Source organism: Hippocampus bargibanti, linkage group LG04, assembly GCF_051943395.1.
Source record: "Hippocampus bargibanti isolate YZ-2025 linkage group LG04, ASM5194339v1, whole genome shotgun sequence".
NCBI lineage: Eukaryota > Metazoa > Chordata > Actinopteri > Syngnathiformes > Syngnathidae > Hippocampus > Hippocampus bargibanti.
The window spans coordinates 11309648-11324662 of NC_142737.1; the positions used below are offsets into that span (position 1 = coordinate 11309648).

The window sequence follows — 15015 nt, forward strand, 5'->3', positions numbered from 1 at the left end:
AAACAAAAGACAATGTAAAAAAACAAACATATTTTTATACTAATTGAATGTATAAATAAACAATGAAAACATTTTTGTGTTTTATTTACTTCTAATTTACACTTTTGTAACACTCACATTATTTCAACCCGCATCACAGTCGCAAGTACGAAAATCTTTATTATTTATTAATTATTTATCTTATATTAATATATTATTTATCTTATATTATTATATGATTTATCTTTATTATTTTTGACTCTTTGACACGTATGCCCAGTGATCCAACTGACGATTTAAAACACAATAACAAAATAGAATGTGAATCAGTTGTTTTCATTGACTGCTGAATAAAAATGAAAATCACTTGACTTTCAGTGAAAATGACTACATCCATGGATTTGTGTCACACTTTCCTCCTGTGCCTTACCAACTTTGGTTTGATTAAAGTGGAAGTCAACCAATCGGATTTAAGAAAATGTGAATTGAACACAGGCTAATGTACATTAGCAGTAAACAGAATATAAAATGACAAGAAAAGTTTGAATGACTACAATTTATTCCCCAAAATTTGGTTTTACCAGTCCCATAACTACATAACTTTTCCTCACATGAGTTTGCTGACAAAATAGAATGTACAGTTTCTGTACAAATATTATTTAATGTGACCCAATGAAATAACACCATAATCAAAGTTAATTGGTTGCTAAATGGTCCATCCGGGACAAAACAAACATGTGCCCGACAATAAAGGTAACGCTAAACACTTGTACTTGACAAAACAGATATCGGGAGAGCTGGGCAACAATCTGATTTAAGAGAAGATAAAACCTTTCGGATAACTAAACAACATTGTTTACATTTTAACACCCTTGTCGCAAAATAAGAGTTAAGAGTTGTTTTTTGTTATAAATATACACAAAGAAACATGCAAGATTTTCAGTGCCTACTCGTTTTGCTAACAAACTAGTCAAAGGACCCGTGCTTTTAACATGATCACATTTTGGGTAAACAAACATTGAAAATTCAAGTCCAGCTTCTAAATACCCCAAATTTGGAAAAGTTGGTCATAACTGGTGTAGTGGAATTCTGTCATTCACATATAAATGCTACTTTTTCCATTAAGATATCCCAATTGTGTACCAAGTGAAAAAAAAACATCAAGTCACATTGAAGTAATCATTTGATTATGTCAAAACTAGACAACCCTGAATTAGAAAACAAAAACGGAATGAAAATCAGTATACATTTCATAAACAGAACAAAGTAAGAAATAAAAAGGCACAAAATCTGGGCCTGGTTTGGTCTGAAAGCCCCCAAGATCAGTGAGTTGAGCTGTAATCAGAGAGGCTAGCAAAAGTGCGAATACCCTGCAAAACTTTGGCTGATTTCACACAAAAACAATATGAAGCTTCCCAGATATTTTTTGTCCACACCACTAATTTATCACAGAGACGTTTAAAAAAATAAAATAAAAATACATCACTGCAAGTGTTGTTAAATATAAACAGAATGTAAGAGCCCGACCAACAGGGGCAGCATCACCTGGCAAAGTTTCATTGCCGTCCCTTTTTTTGTCACAATAGTGACAAGAATAATATTTGGACCATGTAGTTGGAATTGGGTTTGTAGTTTTTGACAACTATAGGAAAAAAATTGTGACATTTGTCAAAAACATGCCTTATTGATATTTTTTTACTCTGTTAAGAGATGAACTGGTACAATGTCCAAATATAACACTAGAAAAAAACATGTAACTGAGTTTGGTATAGTTTGTCACACAGGAAAAAAACGGAGTCCATGAGTCACCGTGTTATCAATATAGTATTAGCTATCTAGTTGCTGGGTATTCGCTAGCTATTAGCTATGTATTCACTAGCTAATGGGTATCTATTCACTAGCTAATAGCTATCTATCCACTAGCTACTAGCTATCTATTCGCTAGCTATTAGCTATCTATTCCTTAGCTATTAGCTATCTATTCGCTAGCTATTAGCTATCTATGTGCTAGCTAATAGCTATCTATCCACTAGCTATTAGCTATCCACTGTCTCATAGCTATCTATTCGCTAGCTATTAGCTATCTATTCCTTAGCTATTAGCTATCTATTCGCTAGCTATTAGCTCTCTATTCACTAGCTATTAGCTATGTATTCGCTAGCTAGCTTTCTATCTATTTGAGTTACTTCCGGGTTAAGTGAATGCTGGCGCTTGTGGCTGCCACTGCTCACCCACAGAAAAAAAAATATCCTGTGACTGTAAAGTGACCTCGAGAGTTTTGAAAGGTGCTTCGAAACCAAATGTATTATTATTATTTTAGACTACCTTTCATGAAGTCATTTTGATTTTTAATTCCAGCTCCATTTTCAAATTTCTGCAGTATATTCAAGTGATAGTTGATAGTTGTCCATGTTAAGGGCTTTGTTCAAGCTTCAGCTGTTATTAAAGCGCTATATAAATAAATATGTATTGGATTGTATCAGGAATCCATTTTTCTTAAAGGCAAAGGACCATGTTAAATTTATAAAAGTGAGCTTTTATATATGACGAGTATTGTAGGGTTGAAGATTCCCCCTCCCACTTTTTTTTTGTTTAACCCACAGCTGAGTCAATATCTCAATAAGGTGCCTTCTTCACCCTTCATAAAGGTCACATTTTCCATACTACTCCATACACAACCTTATGCTCATTGGATTAACTAGATGTTATGTTGTGAGAAATATGCTACATGTTGGTGAAGTTTCCTTTTTTCGGTTGACGCATATTAAATAGAATCGCAATACTGAGTGGGGGTGAGGGGAATAAGCAACTAGCTCCCTTTTCAAAAGCAGTCAACCTAAACAGACAATATAATGAAAATAAAGAGAGATTAATTGGAAATATGATTTTGAAACTACCATATAACAAAGACAAATTGCTGGTCTTAATTAATGCAACTCAGAGAATGTTTCTGAAAAGTGCAGTATAATGATATGGCGGACATAAATCTCAAGATGGAATGTTTTGATTCTGAAAACAGAATCTAAATAATAAAGTGACTTTTTGTTTAAATAACTGCTTGTGGACAATAAAAGGTTGCCAACAATTGGTTTACCATTTAACACAGGAGCATGCATGACATGCCAAATTCATGTGTGGATAAAGTACCGTATTTTCTGCACTATGAGGCGCACCCAAAATATTTTTTTTTCAAAAGGTGACCATGCGCCTCATAATCCGGTGCGCCCTATGTATGGAAAACGTTTTAAAATATGTAATTAATTGAATGTGCCCCTTATAATGCGGTGCACCTTATGTATGGAAAATGTTTTTAAATATGTCATTTGTTGAAGGTGTGCCTTATATTCCAGAAAATACGGTACAACAAATGAAAAGAAAGCATAAAATGAAAAAATATATACATTTATCATTGCAGTGGCACGTGTGTAAATGTGTTATGAATTATAATTAGAACCTCCGTTTTACATTAGTTTGCAACATTTTCTTTTATGATTCTGCCGAGAACATCAAAGGCACTTTATAGTGATACTGACCCTGTTCCTCCATTTGCTCTTGGAAATTATATGACAGACCAGGTCAAATAATGTCATGATTCCATTAAAAGTAAGTAACAGTAAGATCAAAAGACCGAAAAGAACCAAACTAAATCGAACAATGTACAGTGATACCTCGGTTTACGAACCCCTTGGCTTATGAACTTTTAGGTTTGCGAACGTTACATTTATGAAAATGTTACCTTGGCATGCGAACTTTACCTTGGCATACGAACTTTTTCGTACACGGCGCTGCCTCAATGAGTGATGTGTCGTTTGCGAACGAGCCCGTTCTTCTAACAATAAAATGTCAGCAGACTGTTTTTGTCCTCTATTAACGCTCCCAGTCTTCAGTTAAAGCCACATGATCGGTCAAGAACGCAGCAGTGAGGGGGGGTGGTTTAAACATTAAAGAGACAGGCAGACGACAGTGAGAGAGTTTGATAGTTCAAAGGCAGAGTGGAGACTGCAAGGTTGAAATATCCTATCAATCAGGCTCCACAAACAACCCGCACAAGCCATCTGTACACTTATTTATTATAGTACCTATGCTGGTCTATGCTTGAAAGGCGCTTAAAATGTAATGTATTATTATTATTACTAATGATGCAAAAAGCTATCAATCCAGCGAAACAGAACACAATTGATGAGGAACTAGATACAGAGAAAGCACCTATAAGGGATCATTCCTCAAGATGGTGAAAGAAGAAGGTTACATTCCTCATCAAGTGTTTAATGCTGATGAAACAGGCCACTCCATTCCATCAAGCCATCAACGACCATCACAAAGGTAAATAAAATGACTTTTTTATACAGTACAGTTTATTTCTTTAATTATAATACCATAGCACATTTATTATACATAAAATAAGGTATATTTTGTGTAGTTTTAAGGCTTAGAAAATTAGGAAGTAGAAAATTATGTTTTATGGGGACCTGGGAACAGATTATTCTCATTTTAATGGTTTCCTATAGGAAATAAATTTTTGGGATATACACTTTTCGCCTTACACGCTCTGTCTGAGTACCAATTAAGTTTGTAAGCCAAGGTATCACTGTATACTGAAAGCAGCAGTTTTGTTTATTTTTAAGGTCCCAACATTTCTTACTTCCTCCTATTTGTATGTTTTTAGTGGATAGAAATAACACCGCAGATATCCTTACGGTGGGTCAACCATTGCTGGAGGGGTCACAAATAACAACCATTGCCTTCTGCATGTTCGGAATAACTGTGTTGTCACACAAGTGTCATATAATTTAACATTAGATATGATAATTAAAAGGTAATTCACCCTCTTATAACCCAGCAATGGTGACATAAAATTATTCCAATTTGGTCAATTTAATAATAGCATAGCATTGACTTGTTGATGTGTTATCTGATGGTAAAAGTGTGCATCTGTAACTTTTTTTGGGAGGTCACTGTTCTGTTTAAACGACACCAATGAATTGCCTTTGGATTTGGCAATACGTGGCATACGTGACGTTTGACACCTGATGGTCACTTCTCCGGCCCAATTGGCATCAAAAGGAATTGTGAAACCCTTTTCACAATGCACTCATTCAGTGTGTACGGTTTGCACGTCAGCAGTGAAATATGACTGCAACCTGGTTGTCAAGGTGCCCATATTAGGAAGCACCGACATCGGTTTGGAAGAGAAGTAGAAACACATTGTTGTAAAAAATCGCCCTGGCTCTGTTTTAGGAACAGGTGTGGGAGAAGGAGACATGCAACAGAATAGTAAATACATTGTGTATATACAAAATGATACATCCTTTGCTGAATTAACTCATTCACTGCCATTTCCAAATTTATTTGGGAATTTAAAATATGAATGCCATTCCCAGATTTGTTCGGGTTTTGGTTTTTCTTGCTGGGGGGTGAGAATCAAGCTGCGGTCAGACCTCCGGTGATGTTTTTCCCTTCCACAAGGGGGTAGCATTTGCCTTTTGTACAGCCACCCCTACTTGCACCTCATACAGTATTACTCCAGACCCATATAATTTAACTCATTCACTGCCATTCAGATTTCTTCGGGAATTGAAAATATGATGTAGAGCGCCATTCCTGAATTACTTCGGTTTTGTTTTTTCTCGCTTGGGTGCCAATGAAGCGCTGGTCAGACCTCTGGATTTGTTTTTTCCCTTCCACAAGGGGGCAACTTTTCTCTTTTTTTCCATGTTAGCGCTTTGTTCCAGCTTCAGCTGCTGTTAAAGCGCTACATAAACCAATATTTATGTATTGCATTGTATTTTAGACAGCCACCCTCATTTCAAGCTCATATAACTCCAGACCCATATAATTTAGGAATTAACTTTTTTTCTGCTGAAAGAACAGAATCTAAGGTTTCTTACGCTGCATTGAATGTTTATGTCGTCCTAAAACTCATTATTCTGTGGGTCCTGGAATTTGAGAGAAAATGACAAAAACTCTGGCACTGGAGCGAACACATTTTTGCACGTCTGGCAGTGAATGAGGTAAACAGCTTATTTTTTGCTGCATTAAGGCCACTTCAAAGTCTAGTTCAGACTATGCAAGGTGCAGTGACTTCTTAAATTTGTGCATCCGTGTCATCGCTCATGTGTCCCAACACTCCACTACAGAGCAAAATGTCCTTCTGCCACACCACCCGGCTGCGCTGAATTCATGGTTGCTCGACCCCTGCTGTTAAGTGCAGTGTGAAAAGGGATCATATCTGGATTGTGTGTCATGTCACTGTGTAAAAGCATGACAAATTTGAGTGAGAAAACACATGAAAATGTATTTTGTTACAAAGATAAATAATGTCTATTGGCTCTTAGAATGCTGTTATTCTTTCCAAATCAAATAAAACGGCCCACGTGCCATGCTTACCTCAAATCCACTTTCCATAATGGGAGTTGTGATATTCCAACAACAGAACACTTAAATAAATGACTGGAGTGGTTTTACATGGGCAGGATGTAGTTGGAGTTGGCTAGCTTGCGTTGCTGTGCCGCAGGGACAAGCTCTCCTTGACTCAGCGGGCTGTGGCAGTTGTCTTCGTGAAGCGCGGGGTAGTGCTGCCTGTAGCACAACCAGGCGAAGGCCAGGCCTAGCAGAGAACCCACTAGCACATCTATAAGCAATACGACAAGGTCAATGGGTCATTACGGTCGCAACAGAACTCGACTCGTCAGTCAAAGGGCACATATAGACAAGTTTCGAATTACAGTGACACCTTGGCTTACGAATTTAATTGGTTCCCAGACAGAGTGTGTAAGGCGAAAAGTGTGTATTCCAAAAATTAATTTCCCATAGGAAACCATTAAAATGAGAATAATCCGTTCCAAGATGCCCATAAAAAATAATTTTCTACTTTCTAATTTTCCAAGCCTTAAAACTACACAAAATATACCTTATTTTATGTATAATAAATGTGCTATGGTATTATAATTAAAGAAATAAACTGTACTGTATAATGAAGTCATTTTATTTACCTTTGTAATGGTCGTTGATGGCTTGATGGAATGGAGTGGCCGGTATAAACCACCCCCCCTCACTGCTGCGTTCTTGACTAATCACGTGGCTTTAACCGAAGACTGGGGGCGGGGAATAGATGACAAAAACAGTCGGCTGCCATTTTGTTTTTAGAAGAACGGGCTCGTTCGCGAACGAGACGTCACTCATTGAGGCAGCTCCGTATATGAAAAAAGTTCGTATGCCAAGGTAAGACTTTCATAAATGTAACGTTCGTAAACCAAAAAGTTCGTAAGCCAAGGGGTTCGTAAACCTAGGTAGCACTGTACTATTACTTCTATGACACTTTGTTTATTCAATGTAAAATTGGTGATTAATTGCAAATATTATTTTGTGAAGAGCATATTTTCATTGTTTCTATTCAAGGCTTCAATAAAGCAAACTTTATTTGAGTGAAAGTCAATTTTGCGCATAAAATATATCTTCAATAAACCTTGTTTTGATGTTTTATTTATTTTATAGTTAATACATTTGTGCGGCCCGGTAGTTGAGTGGTTAGCACACCAGATTCACAGTGCAGAGGTCGCCGGTTCGCGTCCCGGTCTGGCCTCCCAGTGTGGAGTTTGCATGTTCTCCCCGGGCCCGGGTGGGTTTTCTCCGGGTCGTCCGGTTTCCTCTCACACGCCAAAAACATGCATGCCAGGCATATTAACCACTCCAAGTTGTCCCGGGGTGTGAGTGTGAGAGTGACTGTTGTATGTCTTTGTGTGCCCTGCGATTGGCTGGCAACCAATTCAGGGTGTCCCCCGCCTCATGCCCAAAGACAGCTGAGATAGGCTCCAGGATCCCCCGCGACCCTAATGAGGAATAAGCGGTACGGAAAATGGATGGATGGATAAATTTGTGATTTGGTAGAATCAAACCAATATTCTAACTCTCATGACTAAAAAATGTTAAAAAAAAATGCTTTGCTTTGTTGTTTTACCAGAATTGGGGCAACCCGTGTCCTGGTAAAAGAACATGAAGGCCTACTGTTGTCTGAAAAAAACGTTCCTAAAAAAAAATAAATCCCGAATGACTCAGAGGTTTTGTACATGGCTGTAGTTTGATTGGTTCCCAGTTCTGACGTCACCCAATGACAGTGGTGTTTGTGTGCCAAACCCTACTTGGATTTTTGACTATCGAGGGTAGTCGTGGTCCCCATTAACTGCGAAAAACGAGGGATGACTGTAATTTATAAACCCTGTGCTTTTGTATCATCTTTTTTATCAATCAAAACACTCCCTTATTATTCCATTCACCGTTAGGACGATGTAGCCTCAGACTGACCTTGCCAGTGGTGTTTGTAGTCGCAGGTTCTGGAAAGGGCAATGGTCAGCGCTACAATTAAAGGGGTGAGGAAAGCACAGAGTCGCCAAGCTCTGCCTTGACCGGCTGCATTGAAGCATCGCAGCTTTCCGCCGATGTAAAGCGCTGTGAAGCCCAGCCCTGCAAAAGCAACTAGAAAGAGAAGAATGAAGGATAAACACGGATTTCTGGTCCCTATTAACCATGATAAACGGGTGATTACTACACACTCTTTGCCAATGACCGAGATAACCGCTACCAATCCTCCACAAAATATACAAATCTTGGCTAATGGGCGACCTGACATGACAAAGTCCAATGACAATTTTGATTATTGAGCTTTAAATTCCATCTACAGGGTGTGATTATATCTCACATGAAGAGTGTCCACTGGGAAAACTCTTTCTTCCCTCCATAACCACATCTGGATCACCGTTGCAGCGGAGCTCCAGGTTCATCTGACCGTCTGGGAAACAGCGATAGAAGAAGTCTGGCCTTGGCCTAATGGAGAAAATAAGTGTTATTTCACCTCTGGTTTGTCAACAGTGTTCTGATCTGCATTGTTTTTACCTGCCGACAGCAAGTTTGATGATGTTGGTAAAAACACCGTTCAGCACCAGTGTCAACGTCACGGCTGGATAAGAGAAGGGGGCAATGATAGGAAGTGAGGAAAGAGCATTTTAACAAGTGCAGTTCCTTACAGATCTCATGGATGTGATACGTGAGCAAATTCAAAAGTGTAACACTCTCATCATGAAACAAATTTAGTCATTCACAGCCAGATGATGTAAAAAAAGGTGTCCACACTCCAGTGCCAGGGTTTTTGTCATTTTCATTCAAATTGCAGGACGCACCGAATGTTGAGTTTTAGGACTACATAAACATGTAGTCCTAAAAGTGGGCACAAGTGGGCCGGACCATTAAAATGATACCGTACATGCTGTAAATAATCAAAATACAGTGAGACCTCAACTTACAAACACCTCAACTTACAAACTTTTTGTCTTACAAACGTCAAATTTCTGAAAATTAAACCTTATAATAAGCACTATTTTCATAATACACACTCATCACGGCTGGCGGAGTGATCTTCGGCGGAAGCACACAACCGAACAGCACCAGAGGTTAAGTTACCAACAGTCCTTATGGAAGGTGACTCTCCTTCCATAAGCCATCAACGACCATCAAAAAGTTAAATAAAACTTTATTTTACAGCACAGTTTATTTCTTTAATTACAGTCGTCATGTAATGTGCCTCTCTTTCCAAACAGCAATTCCCTTTGACCTTCGACCTCCAATGCCAAGTGACGTTATGATACAATGCAGTGTATTTCTTTCATTAAAATACAATAGCACATTTATTATACATAGAATAAGGTGTGTTGTGTGTAGTTTTAAGGCTTATTTAGTCGAAACGTATATTTTATGGAAACCCGGGAACGGATTATTCCCATTTTAATGGTTTCCTATGGGAATTATTTTTTTGAGATACACACTTTTCGCCTTACAGTGTATCAGATAATCAGATAACCACCAAGCTCTGCGGAAGCCTTACATTGAACCTGCTCATTTGAATCAGGTGTGTTGCAACAAAGAGACTTGGAAAACATGCAGGAGGGTGGCCCTCCAGGACCAGGAGTGCCCACCCCTGCCTTACACACTCTGTCTGGGAACCAATTAAGTTCGTAAGTTGAGGTCTCACTGTATCATGTTTTTCATGAGTTTCGGTGTATTCTGCGATAGTATTCCTCGTCAGGTTAATATCGACAAAAGCGTGTCGCTTGTCGGGACATACAAATTCAGCTGCCTTCAACATGCATCGTCTAACGTCTGTGTAAGCTCTTAGTCGTACAGGAGTGGTCCATCGATGAAAAGGTTTCTTCAGCCGACATCTGTACTTAAATCTGTAAAGTACAGATGACGGCTGAAGAAACGTTTTCATCGATGCATCGTCTAACAAAGTCACCGTCGGAATACGGCTTTGATGCTAATGCTATTTGGCTAGTAATTAGATAGCTGGCTTTTACTGCTGCTTCACTGACTTCTTGGCTCTGGGTGAACGTTGACTGCTGTTTCCTCAGACCAGCCAGCAGTTCGTCAAACTTGATGAATTGCTGCAGTCATATTTTTCGCTGTGATGAGTCTGACATTTTGGCTAATGAGGGTGTTGAAACCGCGATTTGGAAAAAAACACCCGGGTTTGAAATAAAACACAGCTGTTTTCTTCTACGTTAATCGAAACAGCACAACTCTGCTCCCAGTGGACAATCCTTGAATTGCACATCATTAAAATATGAATTCCATGTCGTTTGTGCATTGTTTTTCACTTTTAAATTATCCTGTAGGCCTGATCCAACGTCCTTGGGGGCCGTATGTTTGACCCACTGCCTTAGACTTCTCTCTTCTTTCATCAGAAAAAAAAGAGATACTTCCTAAGTTATATGGGGCTGGAGTTATCTGAGCTTGAAATGGGGGTAGCTGTACATAATACAATACATACATACACACTTCAGCAACAGCTGAAGCGTGTATGTATTATTGTATTAACAAAGCACTAATATAGACAAAAGTCAAATACTGCCCCCTCGTGAAAGGGAAAAACATTGACAGAGGTCTGACCAGCGCTTTACCGGAACACGAGAAAAACCGAAAGCCGAACAAATTCTGGAATGGCGCTCCACATTACACATTTTCAATTACACATTTTCAATTCCCAAATAAATTCGGGAATGGCAGCCAATGAGTTCAACTCATTGTTCAAGACCATCGTGTATTCTGACAACTCACCCAATGATGCTTCCTTGGCGTCGCTGCGGTCTGGCTTCATCACAATGGTGAAGACCAGGATGACAAATAATGGTGTGAAGACAGCGATGCTCTGTTGCGGCGAAGAGGAGGCATAGTACAAACTTTAAAAAAACAGGTAAACAACCGAAATATCTCGAACTCTCAGGTCACTTACAAACATGAGTGATGTGGGAACATGATCTTGCTCCACTCGTTGGAATTTATACAACCATATCTCCTCTGGTTGGATCTCACGGTAGAAAGGGGGAAGCTGTTCTGTCACCCTGAGGGAATGAAGGATAACTGGTTCAATACAGACGCTGCCCAACGTCCGATTTACATTCCGGTGCTGAGTGTCACATGCATTACGTCAGACTGCACTAGAGTATGCCTTTATGTTGTTTTTACCAGGACTCGGGTTGCCCCAACTCTGGTACAACAACAAAGGAAAGCATTGTTTTACATTTTTAGTAGTGAGAATTAGAATATAAGTTGGATTTAACCACATCACAAATTTATGAAATAAAAAAATAGATTAAATTAAAGGACAACCGACGCCTCCGGACAAGTTGTGTCCATAATTTGTAAAATCACTTCAAATGACTTCTACTGAGCGTATTTTACAAAGATTCCACCGCATATAGCTATATTTTACGTTTTAAGGTTCGCGCTGAATATTCAGAAAGTCTTGTTTTCGAGGTGATGACACTCCTGACCGAGAAAGCAACACACAATGCATTTTGGGTACTTTGTTTGGTCTGAAATCTTTGTGTTAATGGCGAAATTAGAAGGAAAACACATAAATAACGTGATGGTGAATCGTTGTGAGTTGCACCAAGACTACTATTTGATACCAGTTGACACAAATTCCCAGCAGACAAATCAGCCCATTTCCAACGGAGCTTGGGCGCCATCTTGTGCATTTTCTGGGACGCTACATTGGAGTCCTGACGGCTCGAATTCATACGGAAGGACTTCTTTAATCGATTGCAAACATTTATGCTTTCCTGTTCAGAACTATTTGAATCATATTCATAACTGGATGAGTAACAAGAAAGCATCTTCTCCGAATCTGAAGCCATTGTTTTGATTCTAGAGCAAGGCAGGACGTCTTGGTGTGACGTCACGAACAAGGGGGCGGGACCTTATGAAACTCGCCATCCCGAGGTCATTTTGAAGTAGTTTTGGGACATTTTAAGTCATTATTATTTGTGTTTTGCATTTGACTAAAAATATCAGCCTGCGTGTTTTGGGTATTTTAGATGCTATAAAACGTTTTTCTGATGTCAGTTAGGAAACAAAAAATGGTGTCGTTTGTCCATTAAATAAATAAAACATCAAAACAAGGTTTATTGAAGATATATTTTATGCACCAAATTGTCTTTAACTCAAATAAAGTTTGCTTTAGTGAAGCCTCAAATAGAAACTCTGAAAATATGCTTTTCACAAAATAATATATTTGCTATTAATCACCAGTGCAACAATTTTACATTGAATAAACAAAGTATCATATATAGTTGGAATAGTAGTAGTATTTATTGTGCGTGCATGCGTGCGTGCGTGCGATTATGTGATGTCCAGTTGAGAGAGATTGGCAAAATGAACACCTCCTCAGCTGGATATAAACGAGTAGATTTAGCTGCTTCAGTCATAAATAAAAATATGACGTAGAGCGCCATTCCTGAATTTGTTCGGGTTTTGTTTTTTCATGCTTGGCTGCCGATAAAGCGCTGGCCATGTCCTCTGGGAATATTTTTTTATTTTCCATAAGGGGGAAGCATTTCCCTTGTTTCCATGTTAGCACTTTGTTGGAGCTTTAGCTGTTGTTAAAGCGCTGTATACACCAACATGTATGTATTGCATTGTATTTTGGACAGCCACCCTCATTTCAAGCTCATATAACTCCAGACCCATATAATTTAGGAATTAACTCTTTTTTCTGATGAAAGAAAAGAGTCTCAGGTTTCTAACGCTGTGTTTAGTATTTCTCTATATGTAGTCATAAAACTCAATATTCTGCAATTTAAGTGTCAATGACAAAAACCCTGGCACTGGAGTCGAGACATTTTTGCATGTCTGCCAGTGAGTTAAACACATAATAATAATCAGAACGCCGTTTTTAGGCTAATGGGGTTGCATAGATCATATTGTAAATAAGATTTTAGGGTTGACCATTCCTAGATTCATCGCTCATCCAATATTTAAATAACGAATTCTAAGGGATGGATCGGACTTACAGGAAAACCACAAAGAGCGCCAAGCGGATGCAGATTTCTGACAGCAGTCCACGAAGCAGCCTCCTCTTCATTTTGTCTGTCTGTGTGGACTTCAGTCAGAGCAGCGCATCACCTCTGGATTTATATCACTAAAAAAAAGCAATGTTTAAATATATCTTGCACATCAATGGTTCCCAAACTTCATTTGTACCAAGGGACATAAGTGATATGAAGAAAATCTCACAGAATGTTTAAAGGACAACCGACGCCTTCGGACAAGTTGTGTCCATAATTTGTCAAATCACTACAAATGACTTCTACTGAGCGTATTTGACAAAGATTCCACCGCATATAGCTATATTTTACGTTTTAAGACTCGCGCTGAATATTCAGGAAGACTTGTTTTCGAGTTGATGACGATGCCTGACGTGACGTCACGTCTGGAACGCCCCTGACCACGAACGCGACACACAATGCACTTTGGGTACTTTGTTTGGTCTGAAAACTTTGTGTCAGAATAATCTCGGACTCACAGACTATAAGAGACCTGCAAAGACCCGGACAGGCATCGGACGGATATCACAGCACGATGAAACGCCTTGCTCGACTCCACGCCACGATCATGCTCTGGGAGATTTGACAACGAATCTACTTACGATTAAAGAGAACCATCAAACTCTTTAAATGCAATGACAGTTGTTGTTTTTTTGTGTTTGTTGCTGACATCAGCAGCCTTCATGTTTACCATGAAGTAAGATCTGGTAATACGTATTTTAGTAGGGATACCCGATATCAGTATTCAATAATCCATTGTCGTAAAAAATACATACATAGTTACATCGGAGAATTTACCCTTGGCATACTCATGATATTGTACGTCTGTGTAAGCTCTCAGTCGTACAAGATATTGTATTTCTTTATTTGCAAAAATTCTAACAGAGACACAAAATGGAGCTTGGCCCACGATGAATAATAAAAGCCATCCACGTAGGATCTAAACTACGCAATGATTGAATTCAAAGAAGAAACCGACGCAACATTATCGATCAGTTTAATTATATTTAGAAAAAGTGTCCATAGTTGGCATTGTATCTATTTACCACCGTACTGTAGCTGTTTTTAAATTTTACTTCAGCATGCCACAATGCTATGAGATATCAAAAATTAACATACCAACCAAACCACCATGACAAAACAATGACAACACTTCGCATCGCCTGTTCATGGAAGAGAGATGTTAGCATCCAAGCTAGCTGGTTGACACATCTGTCAAGCAAGATGTCGATCGGGCTGTCACGAATATTACAACAGTTAACAACTCACCCTCAGCTTTCTAAGCTCGCTGTCCTCAAGACAGCGCTAGTTTTATTGTAAAAACAGGCTGCGGCATCTTCCTTGGTTTGAGACTCAAGAGACACTCCATCCAATGAACCAGAAGAACGCGTCATTATTATTGCGCAAAATATCCGTTATACGCTTTTCAAATGTAAAGGTTAGTCGGAATTCGATTCGACAATCATAGATTTTTGTGATTTAAATAAATTGTGTTATTCATTTACTAAATATGCACCTGATTAAACACATGATATGTCGATCCACATAAACAATATCTGTTACATTTTTCACAGTATCCAAAAATTCGCTTTGTTTTGAAAAACGGAAATGGTATTGTAATAATGATTGCGTGAAACATAGATTCAACACGCCACGTCAC

General features: G+C 38.7%; 1 protein-coding gene across 1 annotated transcript; it reads right to left on the reverse strand.

Annotated features, from left to right (window-relative positions):
- Window positions 1–520: 520 nt before the first annotated feature.
- plpp5 (phospholipid phosphatase 5) lies at window positions 521–14745 on the reverse strand. The gene is made up of 8 exons (XM_088994010.1): window positions 14625–14745; window positions 13323–13450; window positions 11261–11369; window positions 11086–11176; window positions 8869–8932; window positions 8675–8799; window positions 8281–8451; window positions 521–6610 (listed from the first exon to the last, which is right to left on the reverse strand). The coding sequence occupies exons 2-8, from the start codon at window positions 13391–13393 to the stop codon at window positions 6441–6443; spliced, it is 801 nt and encodes a 266-aa protein (XP_088850136.1). The 5' UTR covers window positions 13394–13450; window positions 14625–14745; the 3' UTR covers window positions 521–6440.
- Between the last annotated feature and the right edge of the window lie 270 nt (window positions 14746–15015).